We start from the raw sequence: 14,218 nt of genomic DNA on the forward strand, positions 1-14,218 counted from the left end.
TTGAGGCCAAGACTAGGCTCGCCAGGTCCATTAAATACCATGGCAATGACTGAAGTAGCGACTATTTCTTACGGTTCTGAGCCGCTCTTCAAGCTCCTCACCAAGTCCCTGACGCAGACAGTCCAGTCTGACATGTTTGAGTTCGCTACAGCCAGGACTAACTGCCGGAAACATGTCCTCCAAGAAGCAACTATTCGTCATGAGCCGAATAAGTTGCTTTCATCCAACATCTGGGGGGCAGACCTCTTTCCTGAGTCGATGGTAAAGGAGGTCCAGGCTGAAGCAACAAGGCTCAACCAGAGCCTTAAGGATCGTTGGGGTCTCACAGCAAAGAGACGCCAAGACCAAGCTGCAAGAGGTAAGTCTCAGAAGAAACTGAAGCGTTATCAGCCTTACCAAAAGAAGCAGCAACGCTTCACCCAGGCTGTTTCGGCTGTTGACTTTGGTACAATCAGCCCAAACCTCTACTTCTAAGGCTCAATCACAGCCCATCTACGTGATTTCCCCCACGCTCAGCCTTCCACCTCCTATGCTGTCTCCCCAGCCTTTAACCAAGTGTTCGAAGGCCAGGCCTTTCAGCAATATGACTGCTTTGGCAGGGGAGGGAGAGGTAGGGGATCCTTTCGCCTGAGAGGATCAGGAAGGTCTCTCAACGGGGGAAAACACTTCCGTGGAGGCCGCGGAGGTCACTCAACCCACAGCAGCAGTGAGAGCTCGAGGTAGGAGGGAGGCTGTTTCTCTTCCGGCATCGGTGGGGATTCAGCAAGTGGGCACAGAGTATTGTGTCAAAAGGCCTGGGTTGGAGTTGGGTTGCGGATCCTCCTCCATCCAGACCATTCCTTCAACTTCCATCAAAAGAAATGACGGAGTATGCGGAGGACCTCCTTCAGAAAGGAGCAATAGCGAGAGTCAACAGATTAAAGTTTCAAGGTCGCTTATTCAGCGTTCCAAAGAAAGGCTCACAAAAAAGAAGGGTAGTCTTAGACTTGTCCTGCTTAAACTTGGCCATTCGCTGCGACAAGTTCAAAATGCTGACAATCTCGCAGGTGCGGACCTTACTTCCCCGTGGGCCGTCACCACCTCTATCGATCTTACAGACGCATACTATCATATCCCTATTGCAAGACACTTTCGCCCTTATCTGGGCTTCAAGATAGGAGATCAAGCGTTCTCCTTCAAGGTAGTTCCCTTCGGTCTGAACGTGGCACCCAGGGTGTTCACGAAGTTGGCGGAAAGTAGTCGTCCAACAACTGAGGTCTCAGGGGATAATGGTAGTAGCGTATCTCGACGATTGGTTGATTTGGGCTCCAACAGTCGAGGAATGTCACAAAGCCACACTGAAAGTAATCCAGTTCCTAGAGTATCTGGGGTTCAAGATAAACAAAGAACAAAATCAAGACTCACTCTGGAGTCCAACTTTCAGTGGCTGGGCATTCAATGGAATCTATCCTCCCATACTCTGTCGATTCCATCAGCCAAGAGGAAAGCAATTTCTAAAGCAAAATATGCTTCAAGGAAAAGCCAGGAAAGAATCCTGGGTTCCCTCCAATTTGCCTCAGTGACAAACATCTTGATGAAAGCCAAACTGAAAGACCTAACCAGAATCTGGCGCTCACGAGCAAATGTCAGATCCAGGGACAAGTTATCATCAGTCCCACAGATTCTACGGAATCGTCTGCGCCCTTGGGCAAAAGTGAAGAACCTGTCAATATCAGTACCCCTTCAGTTTCCTCCTCGGGGATTACCATCCACACAGACGCTTCATTAAGCGGCTGGGGAGGATATTCTCAATTCAAGAAGGTTCAAGGAACCTGGTCACCCCAGTTCCGCCAGCTTCACATAAACGTATTAGAAGCGATGGCAGTGTTCTTGACTCTTGAAGAGGTTACATCCACCAAAGAACTCCCACATAAAGCTAGTTCTGGACAGTGCAGTGGTAGTCCATTGCGTAAACAGGGGAGGCTCCAAGTCTCGACATCTGAATCATGTCATGGTAGCCATCTTCTCCCTAGCGGACAAGTTCAGTTGGCACCTCTCCTCCACCCATATAGCTGGAGTGAGAAAACGTCATAGCAGATGCTCTATCCCGCTCAGTTCCTCTGGAGTCGGAATAAGGTCACTGGACAACAGTTCGTCCAATGGATTCTCCGGAGGGTTCCAGGTCTGCAAGTAGATCTATTTCGCATCTCAAGCGACAAACTTCCATGTTACGTGGCCCCCAACCTGGACCTCTGCCTATGCCACGGACGCCCTGTCCATAGATTGGAACAACTGGGAGAAGATTTATGCTTTCCTCCAGTGAATCTTCTCCCGAAGTACTGAACAAACTCAGGACGTTCAAGGGTCAAGTAGCTTCTAGTAGCCCCAGACTGGCCGAAGAGCAATTGGTACCCTCTGATTTTGGAACTGGGTCTTCGTCCTCTTCGGATTCCCAATCCCAGGCTCTCCCAGTCAGTACAAACGAAGACTGTGTTCGCTTCCTCAGGAATTCTCAAAACCCTAACTTTATGGACTTCATGAAGTTTGCGGCTAAAAAAGATGCAGATATTGATCCACGAAATATTCTTTTCTTGGAATCTGACAAAAGAGATTCAACTTTGAGACAGTATGATGCTGCAGTCAAAAAGTTGGCAATCCTCCTGAGAGAATCAGATATTAGAATCATGACAATCAATTCAGCTATATCCTTTTCAGATCTTTATTTGAAAAAGGCTTAGCAGCTAGTACTATTACGACAAACAAGTCAGCCTTGAAGAAGATTTTTCAACTCGGTTTCAATATAGACTTGACAGATTCTTACTTCTCGTCTATTCCCAAGGCTTGTGCTAGACTTAGACCTTCAGTAAGGCCTACGTCAGTGTCGTGGTTCTTGATGATGTTCTAAAGCTGGCTTCAGAAACAGACAATACGACATGTTCATTTATAATGCTCTTACGAAAAACTCTATTTTTATTAAGCTTGGCTTCAGGAGCTAGAATTTCAGAACTGTCGGCGTTATCCAGAGATCCGAATCATATAGAATTTCTTCCCTCAGGGGAAGTTCTTCTTTCTCCGGAACGTAGCTTTTTAGCAAAGACTGAGGATCCTTTATTGAGGTGGGAACCATGGAAGGTTATACCCCTTCCGCAAGATGTTTCTCTTTGTCCGGTATCGACCTTACGAGCCTTTCTGTCCAGGACATCCTCATCCTCTTCGGGTCCTCTCTTTAGGAGAGAGAAAGGTGGTACTTTATCTATTAAAGGTATCAGGCAACAGATCCTGTACTTTATTAAGCAAGCCAACCCTGATTCCTTCCCTAAAGCTCATGATGTCAGGGCAGTTGCCACCTCAATTAACTATTTCCAACACATGAATTTTGATGATTTGAAAAAGTATACTGGATGGAAATCGCCGACAGTATTTAAGCGTCATTACTTAAAGTCCTTGGAAGCTCTGAAATTTTCAGCAGTTGCGGCGGGTAACAATAGTTTCCCCCGACTCTGCTTAAATTTTCTTAGTTGAAGGATTCCAATATCTCCTTTCTACCTACCTCATTCAACAGTTTGTCTATACCTACCATGTTCATTCTACGTCTACCTTGAGTCCTTAGCTGCTCTTGTGATGGTACAGTGGTGTCCCTTATTTTTTTGCTAGGGTCACCCACAATTGTTTGTATATAATAATCTCTATGATGTGGTCCCTTATTTTTATGCTAGGGGGACACATCTCCATTACAATGGTTACGGGTTTTGTATATTAAGCACATAAATTATTTACTAGATTATAGTCTAAGTTTGTTCAGAATCATTTATTTTTATAATTGCTTTATACTACGTATATAATAAACTATACACAGATGTTAAGTTCAACATATATTCCATGTAAGCCCTGTATATATATGTTAACTTTAAGTTAATTTTTAAGGAATATTTTTCTAACTTGTATAATTGTGTATATGTATATTTTTTTGGCAATTATAATACTTTATTCTATTTTAAGTTTTATTGAGACCTTATTTATTTATTTTCTTTTACAATCTTGTGCTAATTCTCTGGTACGATTTCGCGCAGCGACACGAACTGAGCCCAGAAAAGGGATTTTGACGTAAGGAAAAATCTATTTCTGGGCGATTGGTTCGTGTCGCCCAGCGAAATCCCACCCTACCCATCCCTGGCGCTCAGATTGTCTGCTAACATCGGATGGCCACCAGAGGCGCAGCAGTCGGTAGCGTGGGGTGGAGTAGTAGTAGTTGCTGCCCATCTGTGGGTCGGCTCCCCTCTTGTGGGGGTTTTGTCGTAGGAGATTTCTATTGGTAAGAGGTTTGTGGTAGTGGTCTCACTCGCCCTAGTGTTCATACCGACGCCCTACTTGGAGGGTGAGCGAGTCAGTTATACTGACCTTTTTCTTTATTTTATTTATTCTCTGGTATTTGTTAGTGCATTTACCTTAGAAATAATGGATTAAAGGGATATTTCGCTGGGCGACACGAACCAATCGCCCAGAAATAGATTTTTCCTTACGTCAAAATCCCTTAAACGAAACGGATTTCAGTAAATACAAAAAACTGAGGTGGTTTTGTCGTGACCATACCATAGTATTTTAAAATCGAAACTGGTAACTCCTGGGAAGATAGACAGTCCCTAGTTGCAGTTCTATTAAGACCCAAGTCGTCTCAGTCACAAACCGTAGAATTAACTACGGTATGCGACTGCCCCCTGGACAATGCAACTGCTTAACAGAATTATGTCTCGAGGGTAATATCCATCGTATATTTGTAGGCTTCTGTACAAACGACCTCCATCCTAATTCTTTTCCCTTCGAGAAATGAAAATACGGATTGGAAATCTACACCTTTCCTTCTCTAATCAAGAGAGTAAAGGAGAAGTCTTCCCCTAAGGAAAGCTTCAATAGTAAACATTGAAAAACCCCGAAGACAAAAGTTCAATCTAAACTGGATGTTCGGGTTCGTTCTTGTGTATTCCAGGGTCGGTCATCTACTGAGAGATATTCTTACTCCAGTAGCAGATATTCTTGCAAATGCTAGAAATCCCAGGAATTCAAGCATTCTGCGAGGTTACCGATTATCGTAAAAACAAGTATCGAGAATTCTCGATATTAAGTCCTGTGTGGCCTTCTGAGTTAAGGCAGAGGAGATCTCATTCGCTAACTCTTGTGCTGAAAGAGGCGCATAAAACAGCCCGATGAATGAGTAGACCTCATAAGTAAGGAAAAAAAATAATTCATGACATTTGGCATCCTGCTGTTCAAATACTTGAACGTCCAGCATCCTGGCATCCAGCCTCTTGACGCCTGGCGTCCTGGAGTCCAGTTTGACTTTTGGAGCTCTGTCGTCGAGAATCTGTCGATCGGCTTCCTGACTTTCGTAGTCTTGACGCCTACGTCTTGGCGTCCAGAATCTTGACGCCTGGCGTTCTGGAGTCCATACGTCCTGTTGCTCAGAATATTGTCGTCTGTAGTCTAGGTGTAAAAACCTTGACGCTCTACGTTCCCAAAAAGTTAAAACTCGAAAGCTCTGAACACTTCTCTGATGAGTTGATCTAATTCTGAAGTCGACTAAACTAAAGCACTTTTGGTTCTGTTCATAGCTGTTCGACGAAAAGAATCCGCCATACTCGAGAAGTCCCCTTGGGTCGAAGAAAGAATTCCAAGGCCAAGAGCTTCTCTCGTCTCATGCTATACAGTCGAGCTGGATGCTAACTTTACTGGGGGAAAACGAGGAAACTGTTTTAATTTGCTCTTTCTTCATTTGCCTCCAGTTATCCATCACCTTTAGATTTCTCTTGGAAGAGGGAGACAAAACCCCCTCTTTGTAAAGGTTATCAATATTAGAACGATTTTCCCAAGCGTAAACTCTGAAGGAAGGGAACGAGGAGTAGCTGGAATAAAGCTCTCTGGAAAATCTCAATATACAGACCTTTATAAGTCTTTTCAAATCTGATGAAGCATGTTGTTCCTTTGAATGCTCTTCATCTGAAACAGGCTCTAAGGTACTCACAGGAGAAAGGACGTCATCAAGTTTCCTTTCTCCTGAATGTAATCAAATATAAGTAGCGACGTCTTGCTGACGTCTGGCGTCATGATGTATATGATCCTGACAGTCAAGCTATTGACGCTTTGCTCTATGATCTTCTTGACGTTTGTATATGATCCTGACACCCATGGATCTTTGGTGTCCAGCGTCATGATGTTATGATCCTGACGATCATCTATGATCCAGATGTTCAAGATCTAGAAGGTCGGATCCATGATCCCCTTGGCGGTTGTATATGATCATGACACCCATGGATACTTGGTGTACAGCGTCATGATGTTTATGATCCTGACGCTCAAGTGCCCGGGATCATGCTGTTTATGATCCTGACGTTCAAGATCTACTCGGACGAAGCCATGATCCCCTTGACATTGGGATCTTTAGTGTCAGGGATCGTGCTGTATAGATCCTTCATCATGTTTATGATTTTTTTTTTTTCTTGACGCTCGGCACTTTGGTGTTCGGCGTCATTATGTTTATGATCTTGACGCTGTAACTCTTGACTCTCGGCGTCATAATTCTCTTGACGCTCGGCGCCATGATCCTCTTGACTCTCGAGTCTCTTGACACTCCAACTCTTGACGCTCGGCGTCATGTCGGAGACCGACGTCATGATGTATATGACTTTGACGTTCAAGCACTTGACGTTTGACGGCATTATCATCTTGACGTTCGTTCGATTCTTTGACGTCCGTCGTCACTATGCTTATGTACTTGACGCTGGGCGTCATGTCGAGCCATCTGGCAGATCTTCATGTATGAAGATAGTTTTTCTCTATATGCTGAATATACACAGATACGGAGTATCTATCTACATCAAACAATGAATCATCCGTAGACGAAGACCAAAGCGAAGAAGGAAGAGGAGAATGTACAGAAGGCATAAAAGCGTCTGACATCTGTCTGTCCTTTACCGAAACAGATGGCCGCCTGTGCGACATCTTACTGCTTTCGACAAAAGGACCAACCGTGTCCGACGTCTTTCCGTCTGCCACCGAAGCAGATGGCCGCCTGTGCGACATCTTACTGCTTTTGGTGGGGGAACTGACATTCTCCAACCTCCTTTTGTCTTCGTAATCGGACTAAAATCTCTTCGGACTGCTGCAATGCTACATCCTGGCAGTTCTTGACGCTTTGCGTCATTCATGATCTCCTTCTTATGAAGGATCTAGATTTCGAAGCTTAAAGCCAGCCCCGTCTGGGTACTGCATCGTCAGACGACGAAGAAAATTCTTTAACTTCGCCTATCCAATGGCGAGTATGAGTGTCCTGGGGACGGCTGCTCGGGAGCTAAAATCTCTCGTCTCCCTTTGTCGGTCGACTTTCCTTCTCACAGGGGTTGGTGAGCTTGGAAGAGGTTTAGGACCAGGAGTACGATAGATCCGAGCCGTATGGGGATCGTCAACAGGTACGCTCGAGGGGACGGCCGCTCGGTAGCTAAAGCCTCTCGCCTCCCTTCATCGGTTGACATTCCTTCTCACAGGTTTGGTGAGCTTGAGAAGAGGTCTAGGACTAGGAGCACGGACAGGTCCGAGCGGTCGCACCCTCCACTGCACTTGCAATTGCACTGATTTTAACAATGTAACTTGTGATTCTAAAATCTCTCACATTCGACCACGATTTCTCCCTGTTTCCACAGGGGATTATACCTTTACCAAAGGCTTGAATGGTCTCGCTATCATGTCCTATAAAGTTGGACCAACACTTATATCAGTAGGGGGAATAGAAACTATCACTATGAAAGCAGGGTCAATAGGATCACTAGTAAGGGAAAGAGAATTGTTAATTAATTCCCTGACTATCTCAAAAAAGAGCGAGACATAATACTCTTCGCTCTCCTGATGTTATTATTTTCAAGATTTCGCACATAGCAATAATATCTATCCAGTCATTTTCGCCTTGTATCATGCTAACCCTTAAACGCCGACTGGACGTATTTTACGTCGACATTTTTTGTCTCTCGGGTGCCGATTGGACGTATTTTACGTCGACATACAAAAGTTTTTTAAAAATTCGCGGAAAAATACTTTTAGGCCTACCAGCCGAAAACTCTTGAATTACGCGCCTTGGGGGATGCTGGGAGTTCACGGATCAAGGTGTTGTTTTGTTTACAATCGTTATGCAGGCGCACAAGCGCGAATTTCTTTCTTGCCGCACTAAAAAGTATCTGTGACACATCTCGGAAATTATTTCGTCACTTTAACATAATTTTTTTACCATTTTAAATTAGCCGTTATATGTAGTATTATATATGAAAATGTGCGCATTTTTATGTAGAATACAGCAAAAAAATACTCATGATTGTAGCTTTTATCAGTTTTGAGATATTTTCATATAAATAACAATAAGTGCCAAAATTTCAACCTTCGGTCAACTTTGACTCTACCGAAATGGTCGAAAAACGCAATTGTAAGCTAAAACTCTTATATTTTAGTAATATTCAATCATTTACCTTAATTTTGCAACTAATTGGAAGTCTCTAGCACAATATTTTGATTTATGGTGAATTTATGAAAAAACCTTTTCCTTACGTCCTCGTTCGGTAACTCTTTCGAAAAAATCAACATGCGATTGTGGTAATGTTTGCACCATTTAAAATTAGCCGTTACATAAGTTTCATATACGAAAATGTGCGCAATTTTATGCACAAACACAACTAAAAAACAACCCATGGTTGTAGCTTTTATCAATTTTGAAATATTTTCATATAAAAATGATGTGACAAATTTTCAACCTTCGGTCAACTTTGACTCTACCGAAATGGTCAAAAAACGCAATTTGTAAGCCCTAAAACGCTTATATTCTAGTAATATTCAAGCATTTACCTTCATTTTGCTGCAAATTGGAAGTCTCTAGCACCAATATTTCGATTTATGGTGAATTTATGAACAAAAATAACATTTTCTTTTTATGTCAGCGGCGGGTAACTCTTTACCGAAAAAATCAATACGGTGCGATTTGGGTAATGTTGCCCACCATTTGAAATTCGCCGTTACATAAAGTTTTATATATTAAAATGTGCGCAATTTCATGTAGAATACAACAAAAAATAGTGAAGGTTGTAGCTTTTCTCATTTTGGGAATATTTGCATATAAATCCCGATAATATAAAAAAAAACCACGTTCGGTCAAAATTTGACTTACTACGAAATGGTCAAAAAACGCAATTGTAAGATAAAACCTTCTTACCAGTCTAGTAATATTCAGTCATTTATCTTCAATGTGAAACAAATTCGAAGTCTCTAGCACAATATTTAAATTTATGGTGAATTTTTAAAAAAAAAACTTTCCTTCCCTCCGCGCGCGGATTCTCCGCCAAATCTCCGAAATGCGTAAGTCCCATTCTCGGAATATTTGCTCCGTTTCATATTAGGCATTTCATAGAGTTTTATATATGAAAATGTGCGCAATTTCATGTAGAATAAAACGGAAAATATTTAAAAGTTGTAGCTTTTCTTATTTCCGAAATAATTGCATATAAAAATATATAAAAAAAATTAAAAAAAAATTCGACATTTGGTCAACTTTAACTCATCAGATATGGGCGTCAAAAACTGCATTTGTAAGCTAATATTCTTATAGTATACTAATATTCAATCATTTGTCTTCATTTGTTGAAAGAAGTTGGAAGTCTCCTAGGACAATATTTAAGATTTTATGGTGAATTTTTGAAAAAAAATGATTTGTTTACGTCCGCGCATTACGAATTCATGCATTATTTTGTGATATATTTTCTCTGTGTTGCTTTTATCGTTTACAATGTGTTATATACCAAATGATCGCAATTTAGTGTACATTACAACGAGAAAAAAGAAAAAAAGTAACTTGTTACCTTTAACCGTTTAGCGCACAGCGCGATTTAAATACAATTATATATGAAATTTCGTTTTTGCGCTATCATATATCGCATTATTTATATATGATAATGATAATTTTTTTCATTTCTGATGGTTGCATACTAAACTTCAGGCAATGAAAAAAAAAGGAGCCAAAAATGAACTCTTAATTTTTTCCGCTTCCGCGCTCACTCTGAAACGTCTCCGGCACACGGGAAACATTTTTTTTTTTTACCGCTTCGGCGTTTAAGGGCTAAAGGATCACTCTTGCTTCTCAATTTATATAATATTAACGAGAATCTATCGAGGTTTAACAAACCAAGAATTACATCCTCTCACTCACATTCTTACACTCGAAGCAGAGTCAGCCATGTTTGGAAAATGTGAGAGAGAGATCAAGAATAAGCAAGAGTCACAATAATGTAAACATTCTCTTATCATCATCATTCATTATGATTCATTATCATTATCAAGATGATCTACATACACCCAACAACAAGCGAAAGCCAAAGCCAAAGTGTACTTCACCAAATCAATTGTGAAAAACACGGGCGAAAGCGAGTAAAATTCCACGATGTTAGCCGAAACGGCGGCAGGGAAGATCTGAGGAATAGTTGGAATGGTTCCAGGTACCTGGATAGAGGGCGCACAGGTGGTACACCTGACTACCCAATCGGCGATTGCCGCGTGTTTTGATTTCTGCCGTGACGTCACACGGACTTAAGCTATATATATATAACTACCAGGTAAGTTAGATGTTTAAAAAAGGCTAATTGGAGAGGCGGCTGTGGTAGTGTTTTTTACTCGCCCCAGATTCATACCGACACCTTTTTGAAAAGGTGAGCGAGTCAGAATATTCTGGCATGTCCAATTTAGCAGTTCTCTGGTATTTTAGCAATATTTTACCTTAGAAATAGCGCTAAAGGAACGTATTTCACTGGGCGACACGGCTTCCTCGCCCAGAAATAGATTTTTCCTACGTCAAAATCCCTTTTATCTATTCATTCATCGCACCTCATTGTCATACTTTTTTACTATTCCAAAGAAAATCCTTCTGGAGGACACTATGTGAGTCGGCAAATGAGATTATGTGATCTTATTACAAAACCTATAATAACACCCAAATCACAATGAACTGGGTGAATTAAGGTTCAATGTTATTTATTAGTCAGCCTACTATTCACAAGTAGCCACAGGGTACTACAAGCTAGATTTGATAATGGTTAAAAAAAATTATCACACAACATGCTGGGGTACATATGCACAAATATTAGACAAAAACAAAGCTAAAGGGAAAATAAAGAATACTAATAGTATAGGTATGGAATAGGTATCATTTACTGTATAACCAGTGTAAAATGCAAGGGCATTATGATGACATTTCTGTGCCAGCACTGAAAAAGTGGTATGCTATCAAAACAGCTTGAAATACATACTGTACTAAAGTCAAAATTCAAAAGAAGTATGTAATAAATGTATCCTAAACAATACCAAATCACAAAACTATTTCTCTTTAGCTGCTGACAATAGGTAATCCTACAATTATAAAATCAATAACAGTAGTAAATTATAAATTAATGCAACTTACGATCTTCCTTTGGAATATTTTTCAGTATGCCAGTAAACCAGGCGTCTCGCGCTTGAAGAAACTTCAGTCTCAGTTCTGATTCTGTAAATACATCCAATCTACGCAAAAGGCCTAGAAAAAAAAAAGCGTTCAAAACAATTAAATTCTTTCATAGAAACAGACAAACTGTAATATTTTGTGCTGGTGACATTAAGGTAGGTTAACGGTATGTAATAAATCTTGAACGATTTGATGTCATAAGAGATGTACCAGTCTTCTCATACGTAAACATAATCAGTTTATAGTTTCAGATTTATGATTCTGGAAAATAATAAACTTTAAAAGTGTAAAAAGAAATATGCACAATCCATTTAGGTAATGTAAAAGAAATAAAAATTACATTTTTATAATAAAATAAAGTTTTATATATACCTACTTACCAAATAATTACATAGCTTTAGTTTCCATTCCAATTGAACAGCACCTTAAGATTAAAAATCTTATGGGTAGTGTTTCAAAATAGTTTGTGTAGGTGACAGCCCATTCCACTAACAGAATATTGGAACAACCTGTCAAACAATGCCTTATGTCTATCAATGTGGCGAAGAGTGAACTCTGATTCTGTAATTACAACGTATTTGGTGAGTATATATAAAACTATTTTATTATAAAAATGTCATTTTCATATAAATAACTTACCAAATAATTACATAGCTGAATCCCACATTGACAGAAGGTGGAATACATGGACTTAGTATTCTACTCCAAAACATCAAGTCAAGTAATAATTTTGGAATAGAAAAGTTCCTAACATTGAATGCAATGCTTGTCGTTCCTCATGTTAAGAGAGCCTACAGCATAAAAATACAACTGGCTGTCACTCAACTTGAACAGTAGTGGCATGGTGGTAAAGACAATGGTCGCCTCTAAAGTGGGAGCTTTGTAGTGAAGGAGTACTCCAATGGCTACCAAAGCATCAGTGGAAGTTATTCAGCTAAGGAATTCTCCAATAGCAAGCAAAACTTTAAAAGATGCCCTTGGCCTAGCCACAGTACCAACATAAAAAACAACCAGAATTACTGTCACCTACACTGAAATAACACCTCAACTCATCCACTGAGAATAGTGGGTGCTCCAGGTAGTTTGTACCTCCTGGCTCCTATAAACTCTATACAGGCAGCCTGTTGTTACTGTCACCATTGGTTAGCAGCGTTTCAGTTTTACGGCGCTTGTTAAATATATTCATAACTGGGTTTTACATTCCGTAGGGTTTATAGTGCCGTTGTCTGGTTATCGGTTCCTTAGGCTAGGTGCTAAGACCACCTCATACAATATAAACATAATGAATATGCATCTTTTCCTTTGCTCTTTTAAAAAGTTATTCTTTACTTAGCTTTATCTAGTAATATTGTATGTAGTCTTCTATTATTATTTGTGTTATAAAATACACACAAACCGATCATGTTTTGGTTTGGAAAAATCAGCTGAGGGTGAAGGTAAGATTATTTCGCCAAATTTAACTCAATTCAGAGTGATTTTCTTGCTTCTATTTAGTGTAAATTAATCTTTAAAAACTATATTAATGTGTGACAAGGTTATTTTTCTTTATATAAAGAGTTTTTAAGTTGAAAATTTATGTAAATAAGTGGAAAATTGATGTAAATAAGTGGAAAATTGATATAAATAAGTGAACTAGACTTGGTTATTTTTTTCGTTAATTGATGGCGCTGTTGTCTGGTTATCAGTACTTATTTCGGTACTTGCCGAAGCACCACATAACGAATATGCATCTATTCCTTGGCTCTTTAAAAAGTTATGCTTTACTTCACTGTATCCAATAATAGTGTATGTAGTCTCATATGACTATGTATAGTAGTATTATAAAATACAAACAAAGCGATCTATATTTGCTTTGGAAAAATCAGCTGAGGTCAGAGGCAGGGTTATTTTCCTCTACTTAACTCAATTCTTGTTTCTATTTAGCGTAAACAGGTTATTTTTTGTTATATGAAGTGCTTTTAAGTTAAAATATGACTGAAATATGTACGTCTTGTTATGAACTCGATTGTTATTTTTTTCGTTAATAGATGGTGTCGGGAGCATGTTATTTTGGGTAAAAAACTGATTACTTTCGATATTTTCATCCTATATCATAATAATACAATATTTACATATCAATCTGTTAGCAGCGTGAAAACAACAGTAAAATGTTTTCTTTCATGGCGAGTATATATCATAAAAATACATTTTCTCCACTATTATTTGTGGTCGAGTTTCATCATGTTACTAATGCACGATCATTTATAGTCATTAGCAGTGTGAACACTGTTTTCTCAGCTTCAGCTACAAATGCAGCTTAAATTTAGCAGTACATACTGTATACTATATTTCCGTGCCGGTATTTTCTCCATAGCAAATAAATGTACCATAAAAATATATCGGTCCTATTCTACTTAATTAATGTCATTTGTAACAAAACTACAATAATTTGTTACTATTGTACGATGGCTGAAATGTAAGCAAAACGTTATCAGATTCAGTTCGGTTGTTGTAGCAAAACAACTGTAATCATTCAGTTGGCTATGGGTGCAGCGTTTAAGCAATGATTATAACAAACAGTACAGTGGTCCCCCCGTATTTGCGGGGGATGCGTACCAGACCCCCCCTGCGAATAGTTAGAATCCGCGAATGTTTGGAACCCCCCTCTAAAAATGCTCATAAACTCTTATCCTGAACATGCAAACACCAAAGTATCCCTAAAAAGACCATCCTTCATCAAATATA

At 39.9% G+C, this 14,218-nt stretch overlaps 1 protein-coding gene across 1 annotated transcript in view; it reads right to left on the reverse strand.

Moving 5' to 3' along the window:
* Nucleotides 1–14,218, reverse strand: part of LOC135219465 (conserved oligomeric Golgi complex subunit 8-like) — a 473,937-nt gene that overhangs the window by 187,523 nt on the left and 272,196 nt on the right. The window contains exon 7 of the mRNA XM_064256259.1: nucleotides 11,456–11,566. Within this exon, the coding sequence (XP_064112329.1) occupies nucleotides 11,456–11,566 (111 nt within the window). The remainder of the gene's footprint in view (nucleotides 1–11,455; nucleotides 11,567–14,218) is intronic.

Source organism: Macrobrachium nipponense, chromosome 1, assembly GCF_015104395.2.
Source record: "Macrobrachium nipponense isolate FS-2020 chromosome 1, ASM1510439v2, whole genome shotgun sequence".
NCBI lineage: Eukaryota > Metazoa > Arthropoda > Malacostraca > Decapoda > Palaemonidae > Macrobrachium > Macrobrachium nipponense.